The sequence below is a fragment of the Vigna umbellata genome, chromosome 1 (assembly GCF_029865625.1).
Source record: "Vigna umbellata cultivar VRB3 chromosome 1, Vumbellata_1.0, whole genome shotgun sequence".
In the NCBI taxonomy this organism is placed as follows: domain Eukaryota; kingdom Viridiplantae; phylum Streptophyta; class Magnoliopsida; order Fabales; family Fabaceae; genus Vigna; species Vigna umbellata.
Window position 1 is genome coordinate 49,456,778 of NC_142165.1, and position 23,334 is coordinate 49,480,111.

Here is a 23,334-nt window from a genome sequence, read left to right on the forward strand (position 1 = left end):
AATTATTAATAAAATTGGTAAATAGTTTACATTAATAGCATGATGATTGAGAAATAAACTAAATTTTGAAACTTTTTCCACAATTAAAAACTATAATAAGTAAATATATGTTTTTTTATGCTTTAACAAAATCCTATCGAATCAAATAATTCTAAAGTTACGAGAAAGAAGCAACCTTTATTTGCAAACAGTTACGTAAGTGATACGCAGATCAGTATACAATAAATGTACTCTAAGTCAGAAACAGATGCGCAGTTTTCATTTGGCAAAAAAATTAGTGACTTTTAGAACTTTGGTGAATACTTTTATTTTACTTTAATTACAAAAAAAAATATTTTTTTTTAAATCACACAGGAAAGAATTAAATAAAAATTTAAAAAGAAGGTGCAGTGTATGATTGAAAAATAAAATAAAAAACGAAAATACGAGTGTTGTTGTAGCAAGTAAAATTTTTGTTGAACTTGCAGGTATATTTAATGCATGATATTGCTAATTTTCCATTTAGGGTATGCTACAGCTACACACAAAGTCCCGTCAAAGAATTCTGATTCTTGGGAGTATGATGGTATTAACTTTTGTAACAAACTGACAATACAACAAAGTTTTATTCTTTTTAGTCCCTTTTGAAGGTTTTGTAATCCTTAATGAATACCATTAAACCTCTCCTTAATGAATTTGTTGATTTAACGTTGGAGTTGTATTAGTTAATGTTGGGGACATTTTTTTGTCACTGTTATGTTTGTATTGTACCTCAATGCATTGTGGTGACCCAATGGAAAAGTATGTGACAATTCATCCTCTCTATCCTCCTACAGCTGGTGTGCTTCTTTAATGTGGGCCATCCATATATATTTTTTTATTTTATTTTTTCCGATCTTATCTTGTTTAATTTGATTATAAATGTACAGTATAAGTGAGAATTATCGTGTTAAGATAAAATAACACACATTAATAAAGTATTAATACATTTTAGACTTAATTAATTTTAACTCATCCAAAGTAATGATCTATTAGAATATTATAAATACAGTACCATTTACGTAATACACAATGTTTTTTAATTATTATATTTTATTGTGTTTACATGTTGCTGATTTAAGATTAAGTATTAGAATGTCTTCATAGATATTTCGCTCCATTCGAATTCACAAAATAAAAAAATAAGTGAAAATAATAGACTCGGGTATTGTAAGTACAATAAAATATCACAATCATTATCCATATTTTAAAGTTGAGTTAAATGTAATTTATCCTTAACCAATGTTGAAGTTTTTCTTTCTCGCAATATATAATTAGATTACATATGAAGTTGTAAATTTTACAGATTTTTTTTGTTAGAGTTAAACTTTTATCTTTTAATTTGGACTCCAAGCTTTAAGAATCTACACACACAAATGGTTTATATATATATATATATATATATATATATATGTGTGTGTGTGTGTGTGTGTGTGTGTGTGTGTGTGTGTGTGTGTGTGTGTGTGTGTGTGTGTGTGTGTGTGTGTGTGTGTGTGTGTGTGTGTGTGTGTGTGTGTGTGTGATAATTTCATTTGACATTATTTTTAATTTTAAAAAATGTTTATTTTGTACAGAAAAGAAAATTTTCAAAATCATTTCAGCGAGAAAAAAATATCATCTTTAAATCTTAAATTTTTAAAAATCACATTGTTAGTTGAATAAATCATTTTAAATAAGAAGGTAGGGTATCTATATAATTATTATAAAAGTAATAAATTTCAAGTATATGATAACAATGTCCAAATATTTACTGCTAATGTGTTTAATATATATGATTGCTAAATTCCAGTTCTCTATTTTAAGATATCTATATACAGACTGAGAATTATCATGCATATTAAAATTTTAAATAACTAGAGAAGAAAAAAAAAGTTATTAGGAAATGAAGAAAGTTGTCTTGTTGATTAAGCAACAGGAGAAAATGGTTTAATGAGAAGAAGAAGAAGAAGAAGAAGAATGGATGTTAAAGTAAAAGTAGGATTTGAATGGAAGAAAAAAGAGAAATGGAGTGATTTCTAACAATAGTTGAATTGATGATAGGTACTTGAGTGAATTCCTTTTTTGTGCATAGTTTCAGAATAGGTTATGAGTTTAGCATGGATACCCCAACTCTCAACTCTCACAAACATAACTTGATTGGACATAGCAAGTGAAATTGTCCAGTGGCTACAGATTGGTCTATTCATCACACATTCTGCCACACAATACCTATCCATCCCTATTGCCAACACATCTTAGACATCTATACCATTCACAGTACAATGCACATGTTCTATCTTACCCACAAACTTCATAACCTTCGATTAATTAACTCCTACTAGCTTTTATTAATTAACTCTTCTTTTCTACTTTTATCATCTTCTAACTAAAACTCCAACCCTTCAAACCAGATCAAATGCTGTTTTTTGGAAAACCTACTCATATAGTATTTAACTTCCTCTCTCTTTAATTATTTCTTTCCTTCCTCTTATTTTCCCTTTCTTAACTTTCTTCTCATCAATATACAACTTTAGCTTTTTAATTCAAATACTTTAAATTAGCACTGTAAGAAAATTGCTAACCAACGACAGACAATTTGGTTGTAATAGCAAAACTTTATCGGTAATTTTAGTTTATCGATAGATTATAGAGATAACAAATTTGTTTGTAAAATGGTCATCAATAAGTTTTATCAATAAATAGCAAATTTATCACTAATTATTGATGAATTCTATCTATCAATAATGTACAAAATCAGTTTTATCAAACTTTGTGAGAAATTTACCACTCATTTAAAAATTCCTCCGTAATAAGAATTATATATTATCAATAAAATTTACCGTTGAATACGTTACCGTTAAAAATATTTTTTTTGTAATATAAATTATAATTTATGTATTATTTTATCGACAAATTCATTACTAACAAATATTTTTATCAATAATTTAAATTATAAAATCTTTCAATAAAATTTATCAAATAAATTTTGTTTTACCAGATTTATTTTTATCGATAAAATTTCAATAGTTATTACATGACATGAGTCAATGGTCAAAAGGGTTGGAAACTGCTTTTTTTTTCTTGCCTTAGTGATTAAGTTTTTATTATTTTGTTGCTTAAATTTATCGATAATTCTAACATTTTGAGAGTTCTCTTCCCCTCCCTTCCACGTGCGTTTGTGGTTATCATTTTCCGTTGTTAAGGAATGAGAGAAAATATTTAGTAACTGATATATAGAACAAGAATGTTCTCACTGTGTTAAAAAAAATATATAGCATATTTTCAGTTGAGAGAGATGATCAGCAGTTATAATATAATATGATTCGGTCCAAAACTAGATACGAATTTAACTTTTAACTATCAAGAAAAGATGATGGTCATACATCCGAAATTACATAATATTTGGCGGAGTTAATATTCTCCAATGACTAGATTGCTCAGATTCTTGAAAAATGAAACATACATGCCAAAACTGCCAAATGTGAAAGGGATATTTTGAAGTTATCTTGCAAATGAGTAGAAAAGAACCAAAATTTAAAGTTGCAACATCTCCCAATTTTTTCACGTGTTAAATTACGAATTTGGTGAATATTATGAGTTAAATGCTATTCTTGGTAATAAAATGGAGAAATTTCTTAGGACCAAGTTGAGAGGAAGTTTGATTATGTGATGAGTATAATAATTGAATCCCACTAAAACAGAAACCATGCTTCTAACTAAATTACAAGGAAACATTGAAAACTATGTAAAGAAAAGGAAAGAAAACCTAGCCTTTGCGACGGTGCGAGATAAGAAAAATGATTTTCCCCAAAAACCTAGCACCACTCTCCTCTTCTCCTTTTTCTCTACGATGTGTGATGGTGATGAGAGCGGCGACTGTGTGGCGAGACAGCGACGACGGTGCGGCGAGACAGCGACGACGGTGCTGCGATGGCGGAAACTCTTTTCTCGTGGAGCGGCGATTGGTGGCGGTTAGCCGCGTCTCTACGCACTCTTGCGAGCCAATTTCTCTCTGGAGAGCGCATCTCCTCATCGCCAACCTCCATTACATATCCACCTCTCCTTCGCACTATAAGTCTAGTTTCCTTCACAGATCCAACATTCTTCTTCCATGTTTTACCTTTCTTCAGCCTTAGCGACCATAAAACCACTTTTTTACCGATTAAACCTATTTTCCTCTATTCATTCCTCTTTTCCACCGTTTAAAACCTTGGTTCCACCTATTAATCGGTCAAGATAGTGTCTATGCAGGTGGATGGCGAAATGGGTGTTCTGCTTCTTAGGTTGCTCTACGGCTTCTGGTTGCTCGCTGGGAAAGAAGAGAGAGAAAGAAAGGGAGCATCTTGATGGAGTGGTTGAAGCGTCTCTGGTAAACATTGCTCCAATCTCCGCCAGACTTCAACCTCAGTCGCTTGGAGAAGTTGTTGGTGGTCAACAGGATCTCCTCCACCGTATACTCGAGGAAGGTGCAGCGCGTCCATATTTGAAGCCTATTGGAGAGCTCCAATTGCACCTCCGTCAGGGGCTTCTGATTGGGGTTGAAAATTTGGGTTGTTAATGCAGGTTGGAGTTTGGGTGCCACTGGTTCGTGATAATCAAAGGATTTGGCAGTGAGAACGCGTTGATGGAGTTTGGGTGCCACTGGTTCGTGATAATCAAGCCACATATTGTTTTTTTTTGTCTCAAAATTGTGTTTCTATCTGTTTTCTTCCTTCTATCATTCATATCTTCTTTCCTTCTTTTTTCTAGCACAATCATAAGTTCTGTTTATATGTACTTATTTTGTTAAATTTGTGGCTGCATTGAATAGTGAGAACTCAGCAGCAAGTTTCATATGCGGATGGTTTTTCTTTTCAGTATGTTATCTTTATATTTTAGTTGCCAATGGTAATGAGCTTCTTTCTTGCTATGTTTGATCAAGAATTCTAGACTCGGTTGAGATTAAAAAGAGAAGGAATAGAGAAAGCAAAAGAGCATAGAAAAAACAAAACATAACCAGGAAACACTCTCAGTTGAGATTAAAAACATTGAAAACACTTTACTGCCTCGGTTGTTTGGGAACCGAGGCATAATCTAAATCCTTTTTGAATCGGTTCAAAACTGAGGCAAAAAGTCTATCCTTTTTGCCTCGCCTGTATATGCCTCGGTTGCGGAACCGCTGTCTATAAGCGAAAACAACTGCTGTCGTTTCTCTTGATTGCACTAGTGTGGATAAATTTAAAGAGATTTTAGACTAAATTGGGTATTCTTTTTTGAAAAGTTTAGGATGTGATTGAGAGTAAATTTGGAAGTAAATATTGTAAGTAAAGTTTGTGTAGGATTTGACCAATATGATATAAAAAAATAATGTTTTAATTGATAAAAAATGAAGACTATCAAAATGTCCATTTTGGTTGTTAGATATATTATCTTTATTTTATATTCATCTTTTATATTTAGTTAGTTTGTTATTATTTCTTATTTGTATTTTGGGCTTAGCTCATATTTCTTCTATTATAAATAAAAAACCCTTTGTCTATATTCAACACAAGGGAGATTATCTTATAGATAGTTTTCACTATATTCATTATGGTATCTAGAGTCTAAGGTTCTTTTGAGAAAAAAAACTTTTGTTGTCTTTACCACTACATCCACCGTTGTCGGCGGCAGTGCCATCTACCACTGCCGGCAACGCCATCTACTGCTCTACTGTAGCCATTACCAGAGTTCTAGTTTTGACTAACGATCACATGGTTTTGATCGTCTCGGCCAAACGAACACCATGTCATCAACGCCTTCATCGAAACTCCTACGCGCTCTCAGTGCTTTTTGAAGTTGTGGATTTGCTCCCTTTTCCGTCGTGCATGGTGTCATGTATAGTAGCAATTTAGAGCGTCAAGGTCGCTCATTTTCCTCTTTCAGGTTCATCGTGCATTGTCACACGTCCCATCTCCTCTCAGACAGTTCTTCAAGCATTGAAGTTGCTCTTTTTCCTTTTTTAAGTGTCTTGATTGGAGAATCTTGGATTTTTATGATTTCTCTCTCCTATTCATGGTTTCTTCTACTGTTGTCTCTTCTTACCTCCCTTTTATCACCATTGTATTTGACCTGTCCATATATGTTTGTTCTCCCGTGGAAAAGATGACTTTTGTTAGTTTATTTATAGCTGTAGTGGCTCTCCAACAATGACCTTTTCACTGGATGTCAACAATGCATTGCTCAAAGACGATTTACAAAAAGAGATTCACATGAAACAACACTGTATTTGAAGGACACCAAGCTCAACGCCATTTCCACCACCAAGGAGGTTATCATGTACCCTACAACTTGCATCATCAAACTGTCAACCACGAGCATTTTCGTTGAACCACGACTCACCAGAAACTACTCCCACGAAGACTCTATCCACCACAGTTAAACCTTACTTCCCTTAGCTTGTCCCTGGAAAACACACAAATTACACACAAAGCCAGCGCTTGGGTGAAACCAGTTTCTTTCCCTTAATAATATTACATACACCTTCTAATAACCAACAAGAAGTGCATATATAATGGTCATGGCTCCAGTCAAAATGACATTCAAATTTGAGTCAAGAATCTCCATTGTTGCCTTAGGAATCTCTTCCTTGGTAAAGAAAGCATGGACGAAGTTTCAGAATACGCGTGAACAAATAGTAATGCAAAGCTGTAATGCATATCCGTTATTTATATATTACTATCAATTGGAATTGATTCTTTCTCTTTCTAGAATCAATTTGATCATGTTGGATGTTTTTTTAACTTGTTTTAAATGAAATATTGTCAGAGGTAAAATGAGTTTTTCACACATAATCAACTTAAATCGCATGCCATCAGATGGATAATGCACTGCATCCCATAAGTATTCGCTCATACTTCCTTTCAAATTCGTTAATGCGAACACAAATTATAACTCAAATACGTCTGTAACAAATCGTTTGAACAATCATTTTTATTGAAGCGAAAAAAGCCTTAAGGTCAAGAAAATTTCAAAAGAGAGAAGAAAAATGTTGACCAAAAGACAGATATTGAAAGTCGACATCAAATATAAATAAAAGTAATTTAAAATATATAAGTAAATGTAAATTTTATTTTATTATTATAATAATAAGAGAGTGTTATTACTTATAAGTTCTCGTGTGTTGAAGGTCAGAATATCCATTTCCTACTGCATATTTTACTGGATCAAACAAATGAGGAGAACTAGATGAACTTATGCATATCATCAATTATCTAAGGCCATAAATATGTTTATTTTAAATCTGGTGTCAACCCTGCTTTGTTAAGCTAATTGGATATATAGAGATAGAGACAGCGTAAAGATATAGAAACGAGAAAAAATATATGTATTGAATCCCACTTATTAAGATAGTACGGTGGATTTAGGATCTGTGAATTAAGATATTCAAATCAACAACCAATTATTATACATTCACAATATAAAAAACTGATAATTGAGAAAAAAAGAAGTAAAAATTAATTATTGCAACATTAAACAAGTAAAAAATATTTTTACACAACCATTGAAGGTCAAATAAGTTTACAAATCAAAGAAAATGTTAATCATGTCAGTAAGAAAAATTTAAATCAACCTACAACAGCTAATATTTTCTTAAAAGTTATTATAGCTATCATCATAATTTTCATTTATTATGATACTGACATTGCTCCATGGACACAAGAATTGAAAGACGTCATTATTCTTATAAAGCCTAGATGTTCTCCTTCCGTTTTTCTTTTCTGTAACGTCTTTACTCTGTCTGTCCAAATATGTCTTTTTGGCTCTGCCCTCAAATCAATAATACGTAAAAAGCAACAAATATTATAATAATTAACATAATATCTATTCATAATACTCGTATAAGTTTTTGTCCTGCATGGACATAAGTTTCGTGTGTGTCTCGATTTAAGTTTCCTAAGAAATATTAGTTAACCTAATTCTATATGCTCGTTTTAATAAAGTTTCCTTTCCTTGATGTGTTATTGGCACTGCTGGTATAGTCATTTAGTTACCTTAGTGATTAAATTTTATTATTCTATTGCTTAAATCTGCCAGTAAAAAATGTAATATACCCAACTTATTAGTTTATTAGTCAGTAAATTAAACAAAATTATTAATTTTAACAATAATCACAATAGTAGCAGTTCAAGTAACGTGCCACACTGCCACACCCACATGACTGACGAATTGAGTTTTGAAGACTTTGTCGATATTTAAATTAAATGGGCATAAAAGAATTACTTTTATCATAAAATAAAATATAAAAAAATTATACAATTATTTTATAAGTCAAATCAGTTTATACTTTCTTGAAGATCGATTCTATAACCTGAAAGGTAATGTTATTTTGATACCCAACAAATTTTTACACATTGTACATTCACTACTTTACCCTTTAATCTCACTTTCTTTAAAAATACATAAATTAACATTTTTAATAACTAAAATATCCCTAAAAGTGAGTTGTCAAATGGTGCATCTATCTAGTGTAAAAAAAAATCCCGAACCTGAAACATGCATAAACAAAATAGATACAGGAATGATGGTATATGCCAAATGGGATATTTTGAGAGTAGCTTTACTCTGTTTTGTGCTTTGACTCGTCCATAAGAACTACTGCACAGTACTTATTCATGACACCCTGGTCGTATGCACAGATAAGACTGTGTTAGGAATGAGCTCATATATTAGTGTTCTAAAATCAAACCATGAATCACAAACCAGATTCACTCATACGGAGCTTTACCCCCATCAAACATCACTGCAACTGCTCCCTCTCAGTTCTTCCTCATGGAAACATTTTTTTTCTCTTCTATTAGTCCTGCCCTTGGAGTATAATGAGGAGAGTGAAACTCTCCGGAATACACATTGGTGTATCTAGCAGTACCTAAAGAGACCTAGTGTTACTTACATTAAGGCTATTGGCATATACACACTCGAACTAGTAGCGTACTTTAACTTGGGTCTCAATAGTTTGAGAATGAGAACAACCAAATACGAAATGAGATGTATATATTTAAGGAGACTTACACGAATGTCCCCAACAAAAGACTAGATTGAAATAGAACGTGAAAGATTGTGTTCCAAACATTTTCTCATGTTACAACATAACTTAAAACTTAATGTAATAGTTATCAAGCTAGTTCAGAGGAATCATGTGAAAATACAATCTTTGAAGAAGGGTGAATAATGTTGCCACTACAAAACTTACACAGATTAATGGCTTCACAATCATGGGCCACAAAAACTAGACAGTAAACACATTTATAGTTTTGTTATTTTACACTTGTGAATGGCTGAATACGATAAATATTTGAAGTATCAGTGCCTTCATTATTCTGCATTGAATATGGAAATTGCAAAGCAAGCAGCATAAGAACGAGGGAATAAAACGGAAATGAAGAAACAAGAAGAAGTACTGCCATTGAAGTTGAGAAGCTAATTTGGAGTGAGAGTGCATTCAGCAATTTTCTCCCAAGATTTGAGCGTTTTGTCTTCAGTGTCGGTTTTGTACAAGGCAACACGAGTTATCTCAAAGGTCAACCCAGCGAGTGCGTTATCAATGGCATTTACCCTCTCTTGAGCCTTTTGCTTCTCCTCATCGCTCAAATCTCCGTAGAGAAGACTCAAGTGCGGCATGTAAGCTGCAGAAACAGGAATCGAATCATCAACGTTTCAAACTAAGAAATTTCTTTCTCTTGTGGGAGAGTGAAAGGAAAGTTACGGGTGGAGCTGGCGTAGCCGAAGTGCGTGCAGTAGTGGGCGCTGGTTTCGAGGAGGTGAAGATCGGGGCGAAGGAGGAGATAGACGCACTGGTAGAAGAAGGTGCCGGTGGCGACGCGGTCGACGGTGACGTTGAAGGGCCTGAGGGCTTGGGAGGCTGATCGGAGCTTGGCGAGGGCGTCATCGGCGGTGAGTTTGATGGCTCCAACGAGGGTGATGTGGGGTTGGAAGTGGGGCCCGCCGAAGTCAGATCGGAGAGCGGTCATGACGTTGGCGCATCTGACGTCGACGTCTTCCGGTGGAATCGCCCACACTGAATACACGGCCTCGTTTGCCATAATCGAAATTAAATTGAATGAAATTGGGTGGAAATTGATTGGGATTTAGATTTAGGGTTGCTTGATTCAGATTTGCAAGTTGTGCTAAAAATTAGAAAACAGTTCCCAGCTTCCAAGGCAATGTATTAAAAAACAAAAGTCAATTTGTGTAGAAAAAAAAATCATTTTTGAAAGAAAAAACACATAATATATAATTCCATTCCAAACATTTTGTCAGTATTTGTATCTGAATTAATAAACCAAACAAACCAAAGTATCTTCATTAACATAGCAATAGATAACAGAGACATATTACGCTCAAGAACTACAACAATTCCTTTGAGAGGGAATATAAACACTATAATTGTGAGGTTATGGAGGGTCAAAGTTTTAATTCTTATACGAAGATATGTTGTAAAGCTTGCTGCTCTTGTATGCAGAATGTAATATTTTGGGTCTGTTGATGTACCCTTATACATGTAAGAACTCAATGATGCTATTAGGTGCAGCATCCGATAAGGGGCAATGCAAATGAGAAATATTAGGATTGTTACTCGAATAATATTGAGTGTAGATTTACTGTGACAAAATTTTGACAATCGCTTTGAGAGTTTCATTTGTTTAGAAAGAGACTCGCTTTGAATATGTTTTGAAAAATATTAATTGTATTTATAGAATCAACATATAGATACATCTATGTTTTTATTGAGATAATACTTAAATATATAATAATAGTGTAATAAATAATAAAGAAATGATAAATAATAACTATAATACAAAACTATCGATATAATATGTGATCATATAAGATCTTGGGTCAGGCTTAGACTGACTTGTGTAATTTATAGATGGTTTGCCTATTCAACCGAACTCATGATATGATTGGACCATTTAGTCGTGTTTGTAAAAGTCATTCTTCCGAACTCGTATAAGGTTTGGCCATTCGGTTGAGTTATGTAGGAGTATTGACCATTCGACCGACAAATCTTAAGTAGATTGGCCATTTCGTCAAGTTTTGAAGTAGATTGACCATTCGACCAAGCTCTTAAGTACATTGGCCATTCGGTCGACCTCTTAAGTAGTTTGGTCATTCTGTCGAGCTCTTAAGTATATTAGTCATTTGAATGAGCTCTTAGACAGATTGGTCACTCGGATAAGCTCCTTGAGTGGTCATTCGACCAAGCTCACTAGGTATGAATGTTTATGAAATGAATATTCATTGAAAAATATTAATTGTATTTATAGGATAAAGATGGATCGTAGGTCTATGTTCCTGTTGAGATAATACTTACTTAAAACATATAATAACAGTGTAGTAAATAATAACAAAATGATAAATAATAACCATAATATCAAACTATCGACATTAGTTATGATACGTGGATATGACCCACCCACCCAAATAGATGTAAATTTGAGTTGTTCCATAATAAAGAGACTTAAAGAACATTATTGGATCGTACTCTTTAATATGTCTATTAGGTCCGATATGAACTATTAAAGTTTTTTTTTTCTTCTAGAAGACATCTTTTCCATGAAACTAATCAAACTAGAAATTTCATATTTTCAATCAAATTATAATATTTTTTATTTATGGATCTTTGTGACTTATAACACTTAACTCTCATTGCTATACAATGTACATTTTTACTCACTTCAACTTCAAAACTCACACATCCACTCTCATCTTACACAACCAACGCAAAAGACTCAGGATAATTGAAAGGGAAATTATATCTTAACACCATCTTTTCTTGCTTCTACTTTACAACCTCTTTTAATAAAAAAATATTACGTTTTACTAATAAAAGTAATATTAACAAAATTTTAAGGTTGTTAAATGGAAGTATTAAATAAAGAGTGTTAACATAATATGGTTTGAATAACATCCTACACTACTTATGTACTTGAAACAATTAAACTATTGATTGTGTGACAATTCTTTGAACGTGAGAGATCACCTTAAACAAGGCATATATCTAAGTCAATAACAAAAATAAAAAACAACATAGATATTGATTGACACTGTCTTCCTTGCAAGCCATTTCATATTGTTACATAAACCATCCACAATGACAATCTAAGTTTGGTTCCATTTAACAATCATCAAACAAGTATCAAAAGCACATGTTTTTTTAGTCTATTTGGTTCATTTTCTCTATCAACACTTTCAGGAAAAGAATTATAAGAAGGAAAAATCAATGATTTTCACCATGTTAGTTTGCATAAACTAATCTAATTTCAACCTATAAAAAACTTGTTTTTTTCCTCTCCACAAGTGCATAAAGTAAAGTTTATTCAAACAAACCATTCATCAGACCTTGCAAACATAAGGAAAATCAATAGGCAAAGCCAACTCCAAACCAATTAACGTAATTCAAAATTGCAAGAGATACTAAAAACAAAGAAAAACAAGTTGAAAATGGTGCATCAAGAGATAGAAAACCAACGTAGGAATTTAAAAATATAATGGAAAAACCATGTTGGGCATGGAAGAAATCATAGAAATAAGTTACCCATGTTTATATATATGAGAGAAAAAGGAAGAAACTTACAAGGTCAACAACATTGGATTTAGGACCATAGTTAGCAATTAGGAGAAAATAGGAAGTAGTAACAGTGGCTACAATCATGAGCCTTTTCACCAGTTTCTCTGTTCTTGGATTCATTAGACTCAGCACTAATGATCTTCACTTCAAATCAAACACTACAATTAGGTTCAAGCTTGAGATTTCCCAAAACCTATTTTTACTTTGTTCACTGTCAAACTTTCTCTGCAGAAAAAACATAATATTTTAATTCCTCCAAAATCAAATTTTACTTATAACCCCATGTTGTTATTAAAGAATCAAGTACATATCAATGTTGAATGATGTAATCAAAGTACTTCAATCAAGTTCTTATTCAAATACATCAGCAAAGGATATGACAGAATAATTGTTGCTATTCTTCCTAATAACACTCAAGCCTACTCATTATCTCAGTCATTATATGAGATCAAACAAAATTTCGAGGTAGATACATCTCTCCATGTGAGGCATGTTGGCGAATATTTTCTTTTCCTGTTCTAGCAGTGGAAAGATTTTGTTTTTTCCATCTTCAAGGTGAACATGGTGTATATTTTAAAGATGAAGACGACATGATGACATAATTTCTAAACCAAGCATTACATAATCCATGTTTACAGCTTGGATGGAGTGCAACAAAAAATTCCAAGAGGCTATAACTATAACATACACACAATTTGTTTCCCAATTTGTTTATGTCAAGAATGATAGATGTTGGATACCTAGAGAAAGAGGAAATACCATAGGAAGAATTATTCACAGTATTCATTGAAGAAGAGTTTTTCGAAGATTTTACCGAAAAACTTTGTTGAGACTGCAAATCACTACCGAGTGTAAGAGCTAAGCCCCTTTTTGTGAAATTCCAGTTTCAACCAAAATGCACTCATTCAGACGAATCACAAAATTCTCAACTCAACTGTAATTTCAATCCAGATTTAGTAACAAATCCAATGAAATCGTGTAACAAAAATAAATATATCTATTAAATATTTATTTTTTTCTTCTCATTACTTTAAGCAAGTATTCATCGTTATCAATACTCTTAAAAAATATATAAAGTATAAAAGAGGTCAAAATTCAAATCTGTGTAATAATGTTAAATAAAAACCAATACAATTATTTTTAATAAAATGACAGTAGTATAATAATAATAAATAATAATAATAATAATAATAATAAATAAAAGATATTAATTAGTGAAAATTATGCTCAATCCAAACATTTTTCGAAAAATTGGAAAAAGTAGATTAATCGAAGCGATGTTAAGAAAAAATAAAAAGAACATTACGGAAAGAAAATTTAGAGAACTGCATTGAGCGAAACCTGAAATCGCAATTTGCTAGATTTGCTGCCATTTTAAATGAGCAAGGAAGAGGCGCTTGCGGCTGCTGGAATCCCAAATTGTTTGTTTTGTTTTCTCCTTTTTGAAAGGAGAACAGAGGCTGTGTTACATTGTTGGTCAAGTGAATGGTCATAAGATGATACACGTGTTCATATGTTTGAAAGTTATTATTTTCCCTTTTTGTACTCCCAACATAATTATTATATCCTATAATCATTTCTTTAATTTTATATTAATTACTACTCTTTATATACTTACATTACAATTAATTATTCTAAATATTGTTAACGAAATTTAATATAATATAATACAGATGTTAATATATAAAATAATTATTTCTAAAATTACTACAACATTAGTTATTCAGTTAAGTTATTCTAAATAATATTAAAATATTAATATAAAATTAATATTATTAATAATAACAATTTTTTAAATTTATTATTAATATCAACTAAATTATACTTAATGAAAATATTCCAAAAGAAAGAATATTTATATAAAAAAAATATTAACTAATAGTTATAAATATATTTACTTTATACATAACTTATTTGTTTTATTTTTAAAATTATTTATTATATTTTATCTTACCTTTCACATTTAACTAAAACCTTATTTAATAAAATATATATTTTCTAATATCAAATTATTCCATAATCTTTTGTGTTTTTACTTTTGTCTTTTGCTATATATAATTTTATTAATCAAGTTGAGTCTAATTTAAGACAAATTAAATAAGACTAACATAACTTATGTTGAGTTAAGTTAAGTTGAATCTATATTGACAAAATTTAGTCACATCCAGTCCAGGTCAAGTAGGATAGATACTAGACATGTCTGATGTAGTCTTAGGTCAAGATGAATAGAATTGACTTAAGTCAAAGTCAAGAAAGTTAATCAAGTTGACCATAAGTAAAATTAGGAAATAACAGATTGAATTATGTTGGTGTGAGAATTGAGGAAATTAGTTTTAGAGTAGTATGAAAGTTCAAGAAGGAATAAAAAATTATGTTTAAAAAGTTATAAAAAGATTATAAAAACTTAAGTTCTCATTTCTTAAAACAACAACCATGTTTGAAACTCTTTCCCTATTTTCTCTCTATTTTCTCTTCAATTCCTTGATCACCTTTCATCCTTTTAAAGATTGGAGATCGTAGAAGTGTTCCTCTTGGTGAGTACTACAAAAGCTCTCCATCAATTTATTTGTTTGAGTAAGTCAATTTTTTTCTTCCTTTGAGCTTTAATTTGATTTGAGTGCATGCAACTTCTCTTGGTTGCATGTAGTGTTTTTATGCCCAAACTGAGTTTATGTTGACCTATAAGTTGAGTGATATAATTCAATTGTCAAATTAATGTTTTTTGGTGTAGACAGAGGATGCTTTGAGTTATGGATTGTGTGGGAGCATACTAGAGCCATTATAAGAGGTCATCAAATAGTTGAGAAAAACTAATCATTTAAATTGATTTAAATTGAGAGTTTATAATCTACATAACAATTAAATTGTTTGGGAATATAATTGAATGTAACTTTGTGGTTTTTGTTTTTATGCTCTATGTTGTTCTTGATAAGGACATGCTTTAGTTTATGATGTATTGCATGATAATGAAACATTTGAGTTGTTAGCCTGTAAGAACCTTGAATAAAATTTATATGGTATGTTTTGAGAACATGTTAAGGCATAATTGTAATGGTATTGAGAAGGTTGGGGCTTTAGGCTAGAATTGAATATAAAAAGAGTTGTATAGAAAAATTCTTGATAGAAGCTAATTTCCTTGTAAATTTAATGTTTTGTTATTGAAAGATAAAATTGGTGAAATAATTATAGTGAAAGAATGTTGCTAAAGCATGAAAATTCCTTACGATAAATGTAAGTTTAATAAATAATGTCAGTAGTTGTGATATTTTATTTTGTACGGAGAAAGTTAAGAAATTTGAGAGGAAGAAAATTTGTTATGTATTGTGAAATTATCAAGTGTAGGTGAAATGGTTGGATTAGATTGGTTGAATTATGGTTAATATTGATAATGTTATGAAATTGGTATGAAAGTGGTGATTAAAGAGTTGACTTAGTAAAAACTTTGATGAATAAGTGTGATTTATGCGAATGTGTGACTAAGTGATTTCTTGGGATAATGTTAGTGTTTCTGATGTACTAAGGTGATTTTATTTATGACCCTTATATTATATTAAAGTTAAAGCTTAAACATATTTGACTCATGAAAAATGTGTTTTATGACTTAGGAAAATTGTGATTGATGGGTAGATGGGGATGAAAATTATTTAAAATTAAATAAAAATGTCTTACATTGTACTAAAACCAGTTTTTGTTGCATCATCGTTGGCAGCGATTACCTAGCATCGGGTAGTAACTTTGTGTAACTTCTTCTAAAAAAAAGTAATTGATATTTTACTAAATAATTTTTCTTTGCATGCCATAAAATTATATTTAGGATTATATTGGGTTATGTTATAATGTATGATTATTTATGAAAATTTCGTGCCATATAGTTGTCTAATTAGTTATTTCAAGGGGAAAGCTTACCTAGGTTGACTTCAAGTGTATTGGAGGGGCCTTTGAGGGGTGAGACTATTGATAACATTTATTGACCTATTTTGTGTGTTTGTTTCAAATAGTAAAATCAACTTCTTTATAGTTTTTATCTTGTTTAATCCTCAAGTTTATCTTGTTTTGCATTGTTTTTGTATTTTAGTTGTTTTATATTTGTTTACCTCTAATACCTATTTTGGGTGTGTAAAATAAGTTAATCGGAAGCACTTCTAGTGGAGAAAAACAAGTTGAAACTCAAGGAAGCATAATTGGATAAGAAAGAGTGATTTTTAGACAAATACACACTCCAAAGAATTGCACCCAATGTTGTAAATGTGAAGAAAAAACTCACTTGTAGGGTTATATTACTATAAACCGCCCATGGAGGAACAGAATATAACCATTGGGTGCCAGAATGACTCTCTAGGCGAGCTAGCTCCTCGATGGGCAAAAATGCCAACTCAAACCTCTAGTATTCAAGTTGCTAGGCAAAAATATGACTTGCCCAACAAGTTACAAGTTAGAGAGCATCGATTTTTAGGCCTCGCTAGGTGAGAATGAAGTTGTTGGGCGAGTTTGTCAGCCCTGATATGCGAAAGTGGGTATTTAATCATGTTTTGCAAGGGTTTTTGGAATTCTTTCTTCCCACACTTCATCCTTCTCCAAGAGCGACTCAGAGAGACCTTTAGACGCTATTTGGGGTGCTGGGAAGCTCTCCCTTCTCCTCTTTGAGCTTCAATCTTTATCAATTTTCATTTTTCTCCTTTTGGGTTGAAGAGGAAGATGGGTTAAGAATTGGAGATGGAAATGTGAAGAGAAAGTGCGATTGGAGCATGGAGTAGAATCAAAGAACTTTGTGGAAGGGCATGCATCTCTCTTTGGTTTCAATTTCTTCCTTATCTCTTCAATTTGTAAACCTTAGGTTCTCCACCGTTCAAAGCTAACCCTATTTGTTGAGATTAGATGTAATAAACTGAATCTTATGTATTTTTTTATGTTAATACATATGTTTTTTTTCATTTCAAAGTTAATATTTGATTTCTATGCTTAATGCTTCTTGTGACTTGATCATTCATGGCTTGAGGTGTTTGAAAATGCCTTTTGAACCTAGAATTGAAATTGAATACCTAATGAAGCTTGTATCTAGGGATAGAACATGATTTAGTAGTAATCTTAAATACTCTTGAACTTAATGCATAATTACTTATCGAGGATTCCAAGAATTGGAACTTGATGAGTTATCATAGGTTCAAAGTCACTAATAATAGGATTTGAGTAATATTGTGAGTTGCTTTAGACATGAATTTAGAATTGAGATGATTGTGTATGAATAATGGGTATGAAGTTGATGAAATCTAGTCTTAACAATTGTAAATAATTTAAGTTAAATTTCTTGTTGCACACCAATTGTTTGATAAAAATACAAAAATAGTTGCTTTATATTTTTATAATATTTATGGTCTAATTGAGTTGTGAATTGTGATAGTTGTTCTGTGTTATACAAGTTCTTGTGGAAAGAACGATATTTATTACTTGCTACGTGCGACTAATACACTTGTTGTTTTTCCCTAACAATTATCTTGACTCAACTAGTATCTCACTCGCATAGAGTCAAATATCTAGGTGGTGTGAGTCGAGAGAGGTTTCACATGACACACAATATGATATAAAAGAGAATCATACTTACGAAGTTAGTGGGGTTAATCCTATCATGACTTGGTTGGAGACATTGGTCCTGAATGTTGAAATATCACTAAAGGATTTGAAAGCAAGCATGACAAATGTAGAATTTCACAAGTCTATTTAATACACTAATCTTCCCAAACAGCATCTAGATATATTCCTTTGTTTAAGCTATGTTACAAAAATGTGATTGAGGTTTTGGAGTAGAATTGTGTGGACTAATGTTGGATTGTTGATTTTAATAAATATGAACAATTATAGGTTTTGGTTGGATTTTATAGAAATTGTTGAATGATTGAGTAATTAAGGAATGATTGATGGGATAAAAACGAAGAGAATATACACGTATAACAAAATAAATTTCATACAAAATTTAATCGTACAATTTTTAATTGAGCAAAATTTCTTGATCTTCCCGTTAGTATAGTTAGTATATGAAAGCTATTTGTTTAAATAACTTATTTATTACATATTTAAAATTTTCTCATACTCGTTTTTTTTTCTTACTCTGTTTTTTTAAATGTGTTAGTTTACTATGGTGTTTTGTTGGTATGTTGTTTTAGATTTTTTTCCTCCAATGTTCATATATTAAATACACGAGTATTAGAGATTTTTCAAACACCAATAAAATGAAACTTAATTTAAAAGGAGTTTAAAATTAACGCATGAGTTATAAATCAAATCAAAATTGAAACATCTTATGAGGTACTATGTATCTTTAATTGTGAACCGATAACTATTATAAGAGTGATGATATTTTGATATTATAAAAGAAAAAAAAAATTCTCATTTCACAAATATATATATATATATAAAATTTTGTTTTCTTTTTTAACATTAGTGTATTGAAAAACAAATTTAAATCAAATACTTCTCCTATTAAGTAAAGTTGAAAATTTATTAAACTTATTTTTTCCTTATTTAAATTTTATTATATTCAAAATTTCTCAAACAAAATATTAACTTAGATACTTCAATCATAATATCTTAACTTAAAATATTAAATCACAAAAACACCACTTTCATACCAAAATGAAATAGAAATATAAAATCGTACACTATGATTTTATCATTTTAAATTTAAAAATGAAAAACTATTGACCCCACAATTTAACTCATCTCAATAAGCCTTAACATTATTTCAAAGGTTAAACCAGAAGAACTGTTAGTATTCAGTCCTCTGAATTGCCACTGATAACTACAGGGTGTTGAGATCTGTACTTGTACCTCTTTGAAACGAACAAATAGACAGAGAAGTTGATGAAGCTGAGTATGGAAAGGAACAAAAAGAACAAGTTAAGATGGTTTCTGTTAATATTGTTCCCTGCTAACCAACCTCCACTTGCAGTAATATTCTTGGTGGCAGTGTTCACGATTTTCACCAACATGGAACTTAGAAAATAGCCAATGGCCATAGAGCACCAGAGGAAGCAGGTCGATGTGGATTTAAGCCCTTTTGGTGCCTCTGAATAGAAAAACTCAAGTAGCCCCACGTAGGTAAACATGTCAGCTATGCCAAATACAAAATACTGAAAAGAAAGCCAGAATATGGTCAGTGGCAATGGCTGTTTTACTGGCAATGCATCAAGCATGTTGTTGTCTCTAGCAACTCCTTTTCTTTTCACCTCTATGATTGCTGCAATGGCCATGGAGATGGAGGAAAGGATTAGGCCAACTCCTATGCGCTGCAAGTGAGTAATGCCGGTGGGAATACCAGTGAGTTTACGTAGAAAAGGAACACAAATGCGATCATAGAAAGGGATTATAATGATCAAGAAGGCAACTGGGATGATTGGTAGGGATGCAGGTGGGATGTTAAAATGCTTGGTGATACTTGTGTCCATGGTGGAGCCTTGTTGGACAGAGAAGGTTTGGAGTTGTGCTAAGCAAAGGGTCATTATGATTGAGCAGCAGAATATAGGGAGCATGCTCAGAATGATTTTGGCATTTTCCACTTGTGTCACTCTGCATAGTTTCCATGGGTTTGATGCCTCTTGTTTCTCATCTTGCACATCAGATTTTCTTTGAATAGCTGCTTTGTCCAAGAACCTATGCAGAAGAATATTAAAACTAAATGCAGTGGAATTGGAGTGATAATATATATATATATATATATATATAGATATATATATATATATATATATATATATATAGATATATATATATATATATATATATATATATATATAGATATATATATATATATATATATATATATATATATATATCTATATATATATATATATATATATATATATATATAGCTGGCAGAAGAAGCTTTTATTTTTATAAAAGATGAAATCTAAGGCCTTTTACTCTAACCATGTATCATGTTAGTGCTTTGGCTTTCATCAAGTAAAATATGCACATATCACTAATTTTAGTCACAAGTGAGATTAAACCTGAAAGTATCTGTATGAGGTTGATACTCTACTTCCACTGCAGCTTCTTTGTCCTGTTCAATCTCATACAATTCCATAGGATCTTCAGGAAGGGGAAGGTTTCTGTTGCGAATGGCTGCTATGTAGACCTGTAAAAAAATAGAAGCCAACAATTTAAAACAAACAGTTTGATCAATGCAACAATGATCAAAGTTTGAAGTACTTAGACAGAGATATCAAGAATTTGTGTAGTCTATCTAAACCTGTATGATCTGGATAATGCCGTTTTTGGTATTGGGAAGATGAATTCGGTAGAGTGGCAATCCAAAGGCAAAGATTATGGTGGCGAGAAGAATAGCAACAGTGGAGATTCCAAAACCCCAGTCCCAACCATTGTGGTCTTGAATATAGACATTAAACGTTAAGCTCACTGCTCCACCAATGCAAACTGCTAACAAGAGACTGTTGAAGAAGCTTGACATTTGCATTGCTTCTTTGGGGTCTCTCTCATCAAATTGATCTGCACCATGTGATGGCAGAGAAGCCTTCAAACCTGAACTGCCAAATGCCAACAGGTAGAGGCTAATCAAGAGGAATGCTTCTTGCTTCCCACTCAGCTTTTCACAATCTGCATTTTTCACATACACGTTGCAAATATCGGGCTTCAGGCTTCTTATGTGTGCCTCAACTGTAAGCAATGATAGTCCCTACATTATAATTCACAACATTACTCATCTGTTTAAGATTTTAATGAGCCAGAATAAAAGAGCTTTTGAGCTCATCCACAAAATTCATTTGGGAACTATACTTTTATATAAAAGGACAAAAATGAGAATTTATATACTCATAAGATAGTGGACGAAAAAATTTGAAGGTGGAAGAAGAATTTGCTGAACAATTAACGTGTATAGAAATAGTGAGTCACAAATTACAGTAAAATGAGCACCTGGAACAGCGAAATAAATATATAAAACTATTTGTAAACCAGAAGAATCGGTTATTCCACACTAAAATCAAGTTTACTATGCAATTCGATTCAATACGCAATTCCTTAGTTACGCTTCTTACTTAGCAGTGGCTACATATCTTTTCACACACTCAGGTTTTCATATTTATAGTACACTATTATTATCTTTCTTTTCGTTTCCAATCATTTCGTCTTTTACTTCTCGTATTTTTCTCTTTTCCTTTTATCTATCTCTTCCCACTCTACTCTTAGAGTCAAAGGGCCATTATTCCTTATCAAACCTTGTAATTTCACAGTCATATTTGAAAAAAATGTGTTTTTTTAACATCCCAATTGTAATATATATAATGAATGATTAATAAGTTGTACTATTATGCAAAGGAAAGGTAATTTTGGATCTTACCAATGACTCAAAAAATCCAGAAATAACAACGCATTTGTATCTGCCAATCCAAGTATCAGCAATAACAGCAACCACAATGGAGAGTATGTAACTAACACCCATGTAATTGGTCACCATGTTAGCTGCATCTGCTAGTTCATAATGCATAATTCCATTGAAGTACGACACAAAGTTCACTGCTAGTGATAGAGTTGCCATGTTCTCCATAGCAATTGCGGCTGCATCCAAACCCAAATACACTATGTACAATTAATTAATCTATTTAAGCATCAAACATATCACAGTATATATGTAATGAAAGTTACATGGTTAGTGATCATTCAATTAAGGATTTCTCTTTTTTCTGTTAGTTTTTTCTTAGTGGTATAAGTAACCATGGTATCACTTCAGCAATTATTAGCTCCCACGTTGCAGCTAACTAGACTTTGACTCCAAGAGAAAAAGTGAAGATGGAATTCATATTCCTTGCTCTTGGTTAATCCACAAACCTTAATTTGTATTGTTTCATTTTCATGTTACTCTTTTGGAAAATGTTCATGAACTCATACTGCACCAGTTCTAGCTTACCAAGTACGAGCAATGAAACTTTCATCCCTCCATGTTTGTGCTTCAAAGCTTTTCTTCCTTTCCAATCAACCTTTCCATCAACCACCTCTGCTTTCTCCTCCTGCATCCACTTCACATTCCCATCAACAACACGATTTTCCTGCATGCAAATGATGATCAGAATAAGTGGCATGCTATGCATATAACTAACAAAGGAAAATAAAAATGAAATACCATGGTTATGCAGAAAGGTTTTGAATATAGCCAATTCAAAAAGAAAGAGAAGTATGGTATAACACTATAAACCATTATCTTCCTTATATAAGCTTCATCCTTAGCGATTTACATGTATAAAAGATAACTATGCACTCACCAAATGAGCGATGGTGACTCATAATAGGGTCACCATCATATGTTGGCCGATGACCAGTTCTACGGAAGGAGAATGTGCACTGTTCTTGGTTGATAGCGAATTGAGTTACATGAAATTTGCCGACTCTCCCACTGTAAGATTCTAATAACAGCACCAACACAAGAAGCATAATGAAGAGTACAAAATTTTTCTTATTTAATTATCTACGTCACAAGGTATTTTATCATCTCAGGATATCAGCATTCGTCACAACATATGACTAAGTTCAAGTTTTTCTTCCACTTGTTTTAAGTTTTAGAAAAATATCTCAATTATTAGTATACATTTTTAAAATGCTAAAAGTCCCCAACATATACAGTTTATACTACACTTGTCTATGTAGCGATATTTTTCAAATGTTGCTAAAAGGACCTTTATTGTCGACGCGCAGATATTTTAAGTTAAAGTTCTTCTCGAGTTTTTTTTTTTTTTTCTTTTTATAAGCAA

General features: G+C 31.8%; 2 protein-coding genes across 6 annotated transcripts; both read right to left on the bottom strand.

The window, feature by feature from the left end:
- Positions 1-9,147: 9,147 nt before the first annotated feature.
- LOC148205607 (cyclic phosphodiesterase-like) lies at positions 9,148-14,069 on the bottom strand. Of its 5 annotated transcripts, XM_088103596.1 has the most exons (5): positions 13,925-14,069; positions 13,398-13,517; positions 12,590-12,808; positions 9,719-10,043; positions 9,148-9,638 (listed from the first exon to the last, which is right to left on the bottom strand). In XM_088103596.1, exons 3-5 carry the CDS (start codon positions 12,701-12,703, stop codon positions 9,433-9,435), a joined length of 645 nt encoding a protein of 214 aa, XP_087959722.1. In that variant the 5' UTR covers positions 12,704-12,808; positions 13,398-13,517; positions 13,925-14,069; the 3' UTR covers positions 9,148-9,432. The 5 variants fall into 5 exon arrangements, with proteins under 5 accessions (XP_087959722.1, XP_087959724.1, XP_087959723.1 ...); XM_088103598.1 differs by lacking the exon at positions 13,398-13,517; XM_088103597.1 differs by lacking the exons at positions 13,398-13,517; positions 13,925-14,069 and adding an exon at positions 13,343-13,359.
- A 5,109-nt stretch (positions 14,070-19,178) lies between these two features.
- Positions 19,179-22,629, bottom strand: LOC148205608 (protein NRT1/ PTR FAMILY 4.5-like). Its single transcript, XM_088111472.1, has 5 exons — positions 22,497-22,629; positions 21,930-22,147; positions 20,823-21,266; positions 20,581-20,708; positions 19,179-20,227 (listed from the first exon to the last, which is right to left on the bottom strand). The coding sequence occupies exons 1-5, from the start codon at positions 22,600-22,602 to the stop codon at positions 19,351-19,353; spliced, it is 1,773 nt and encodes a 590-aa protein (XP_087967598.1). The 5' UTR covers positions 22,603-22,629; the 3' UTR covers positions 19,179-19,350.
- Between the last annotated feature and the right edge of the window lie 705 nt (positions 22,630-23,334).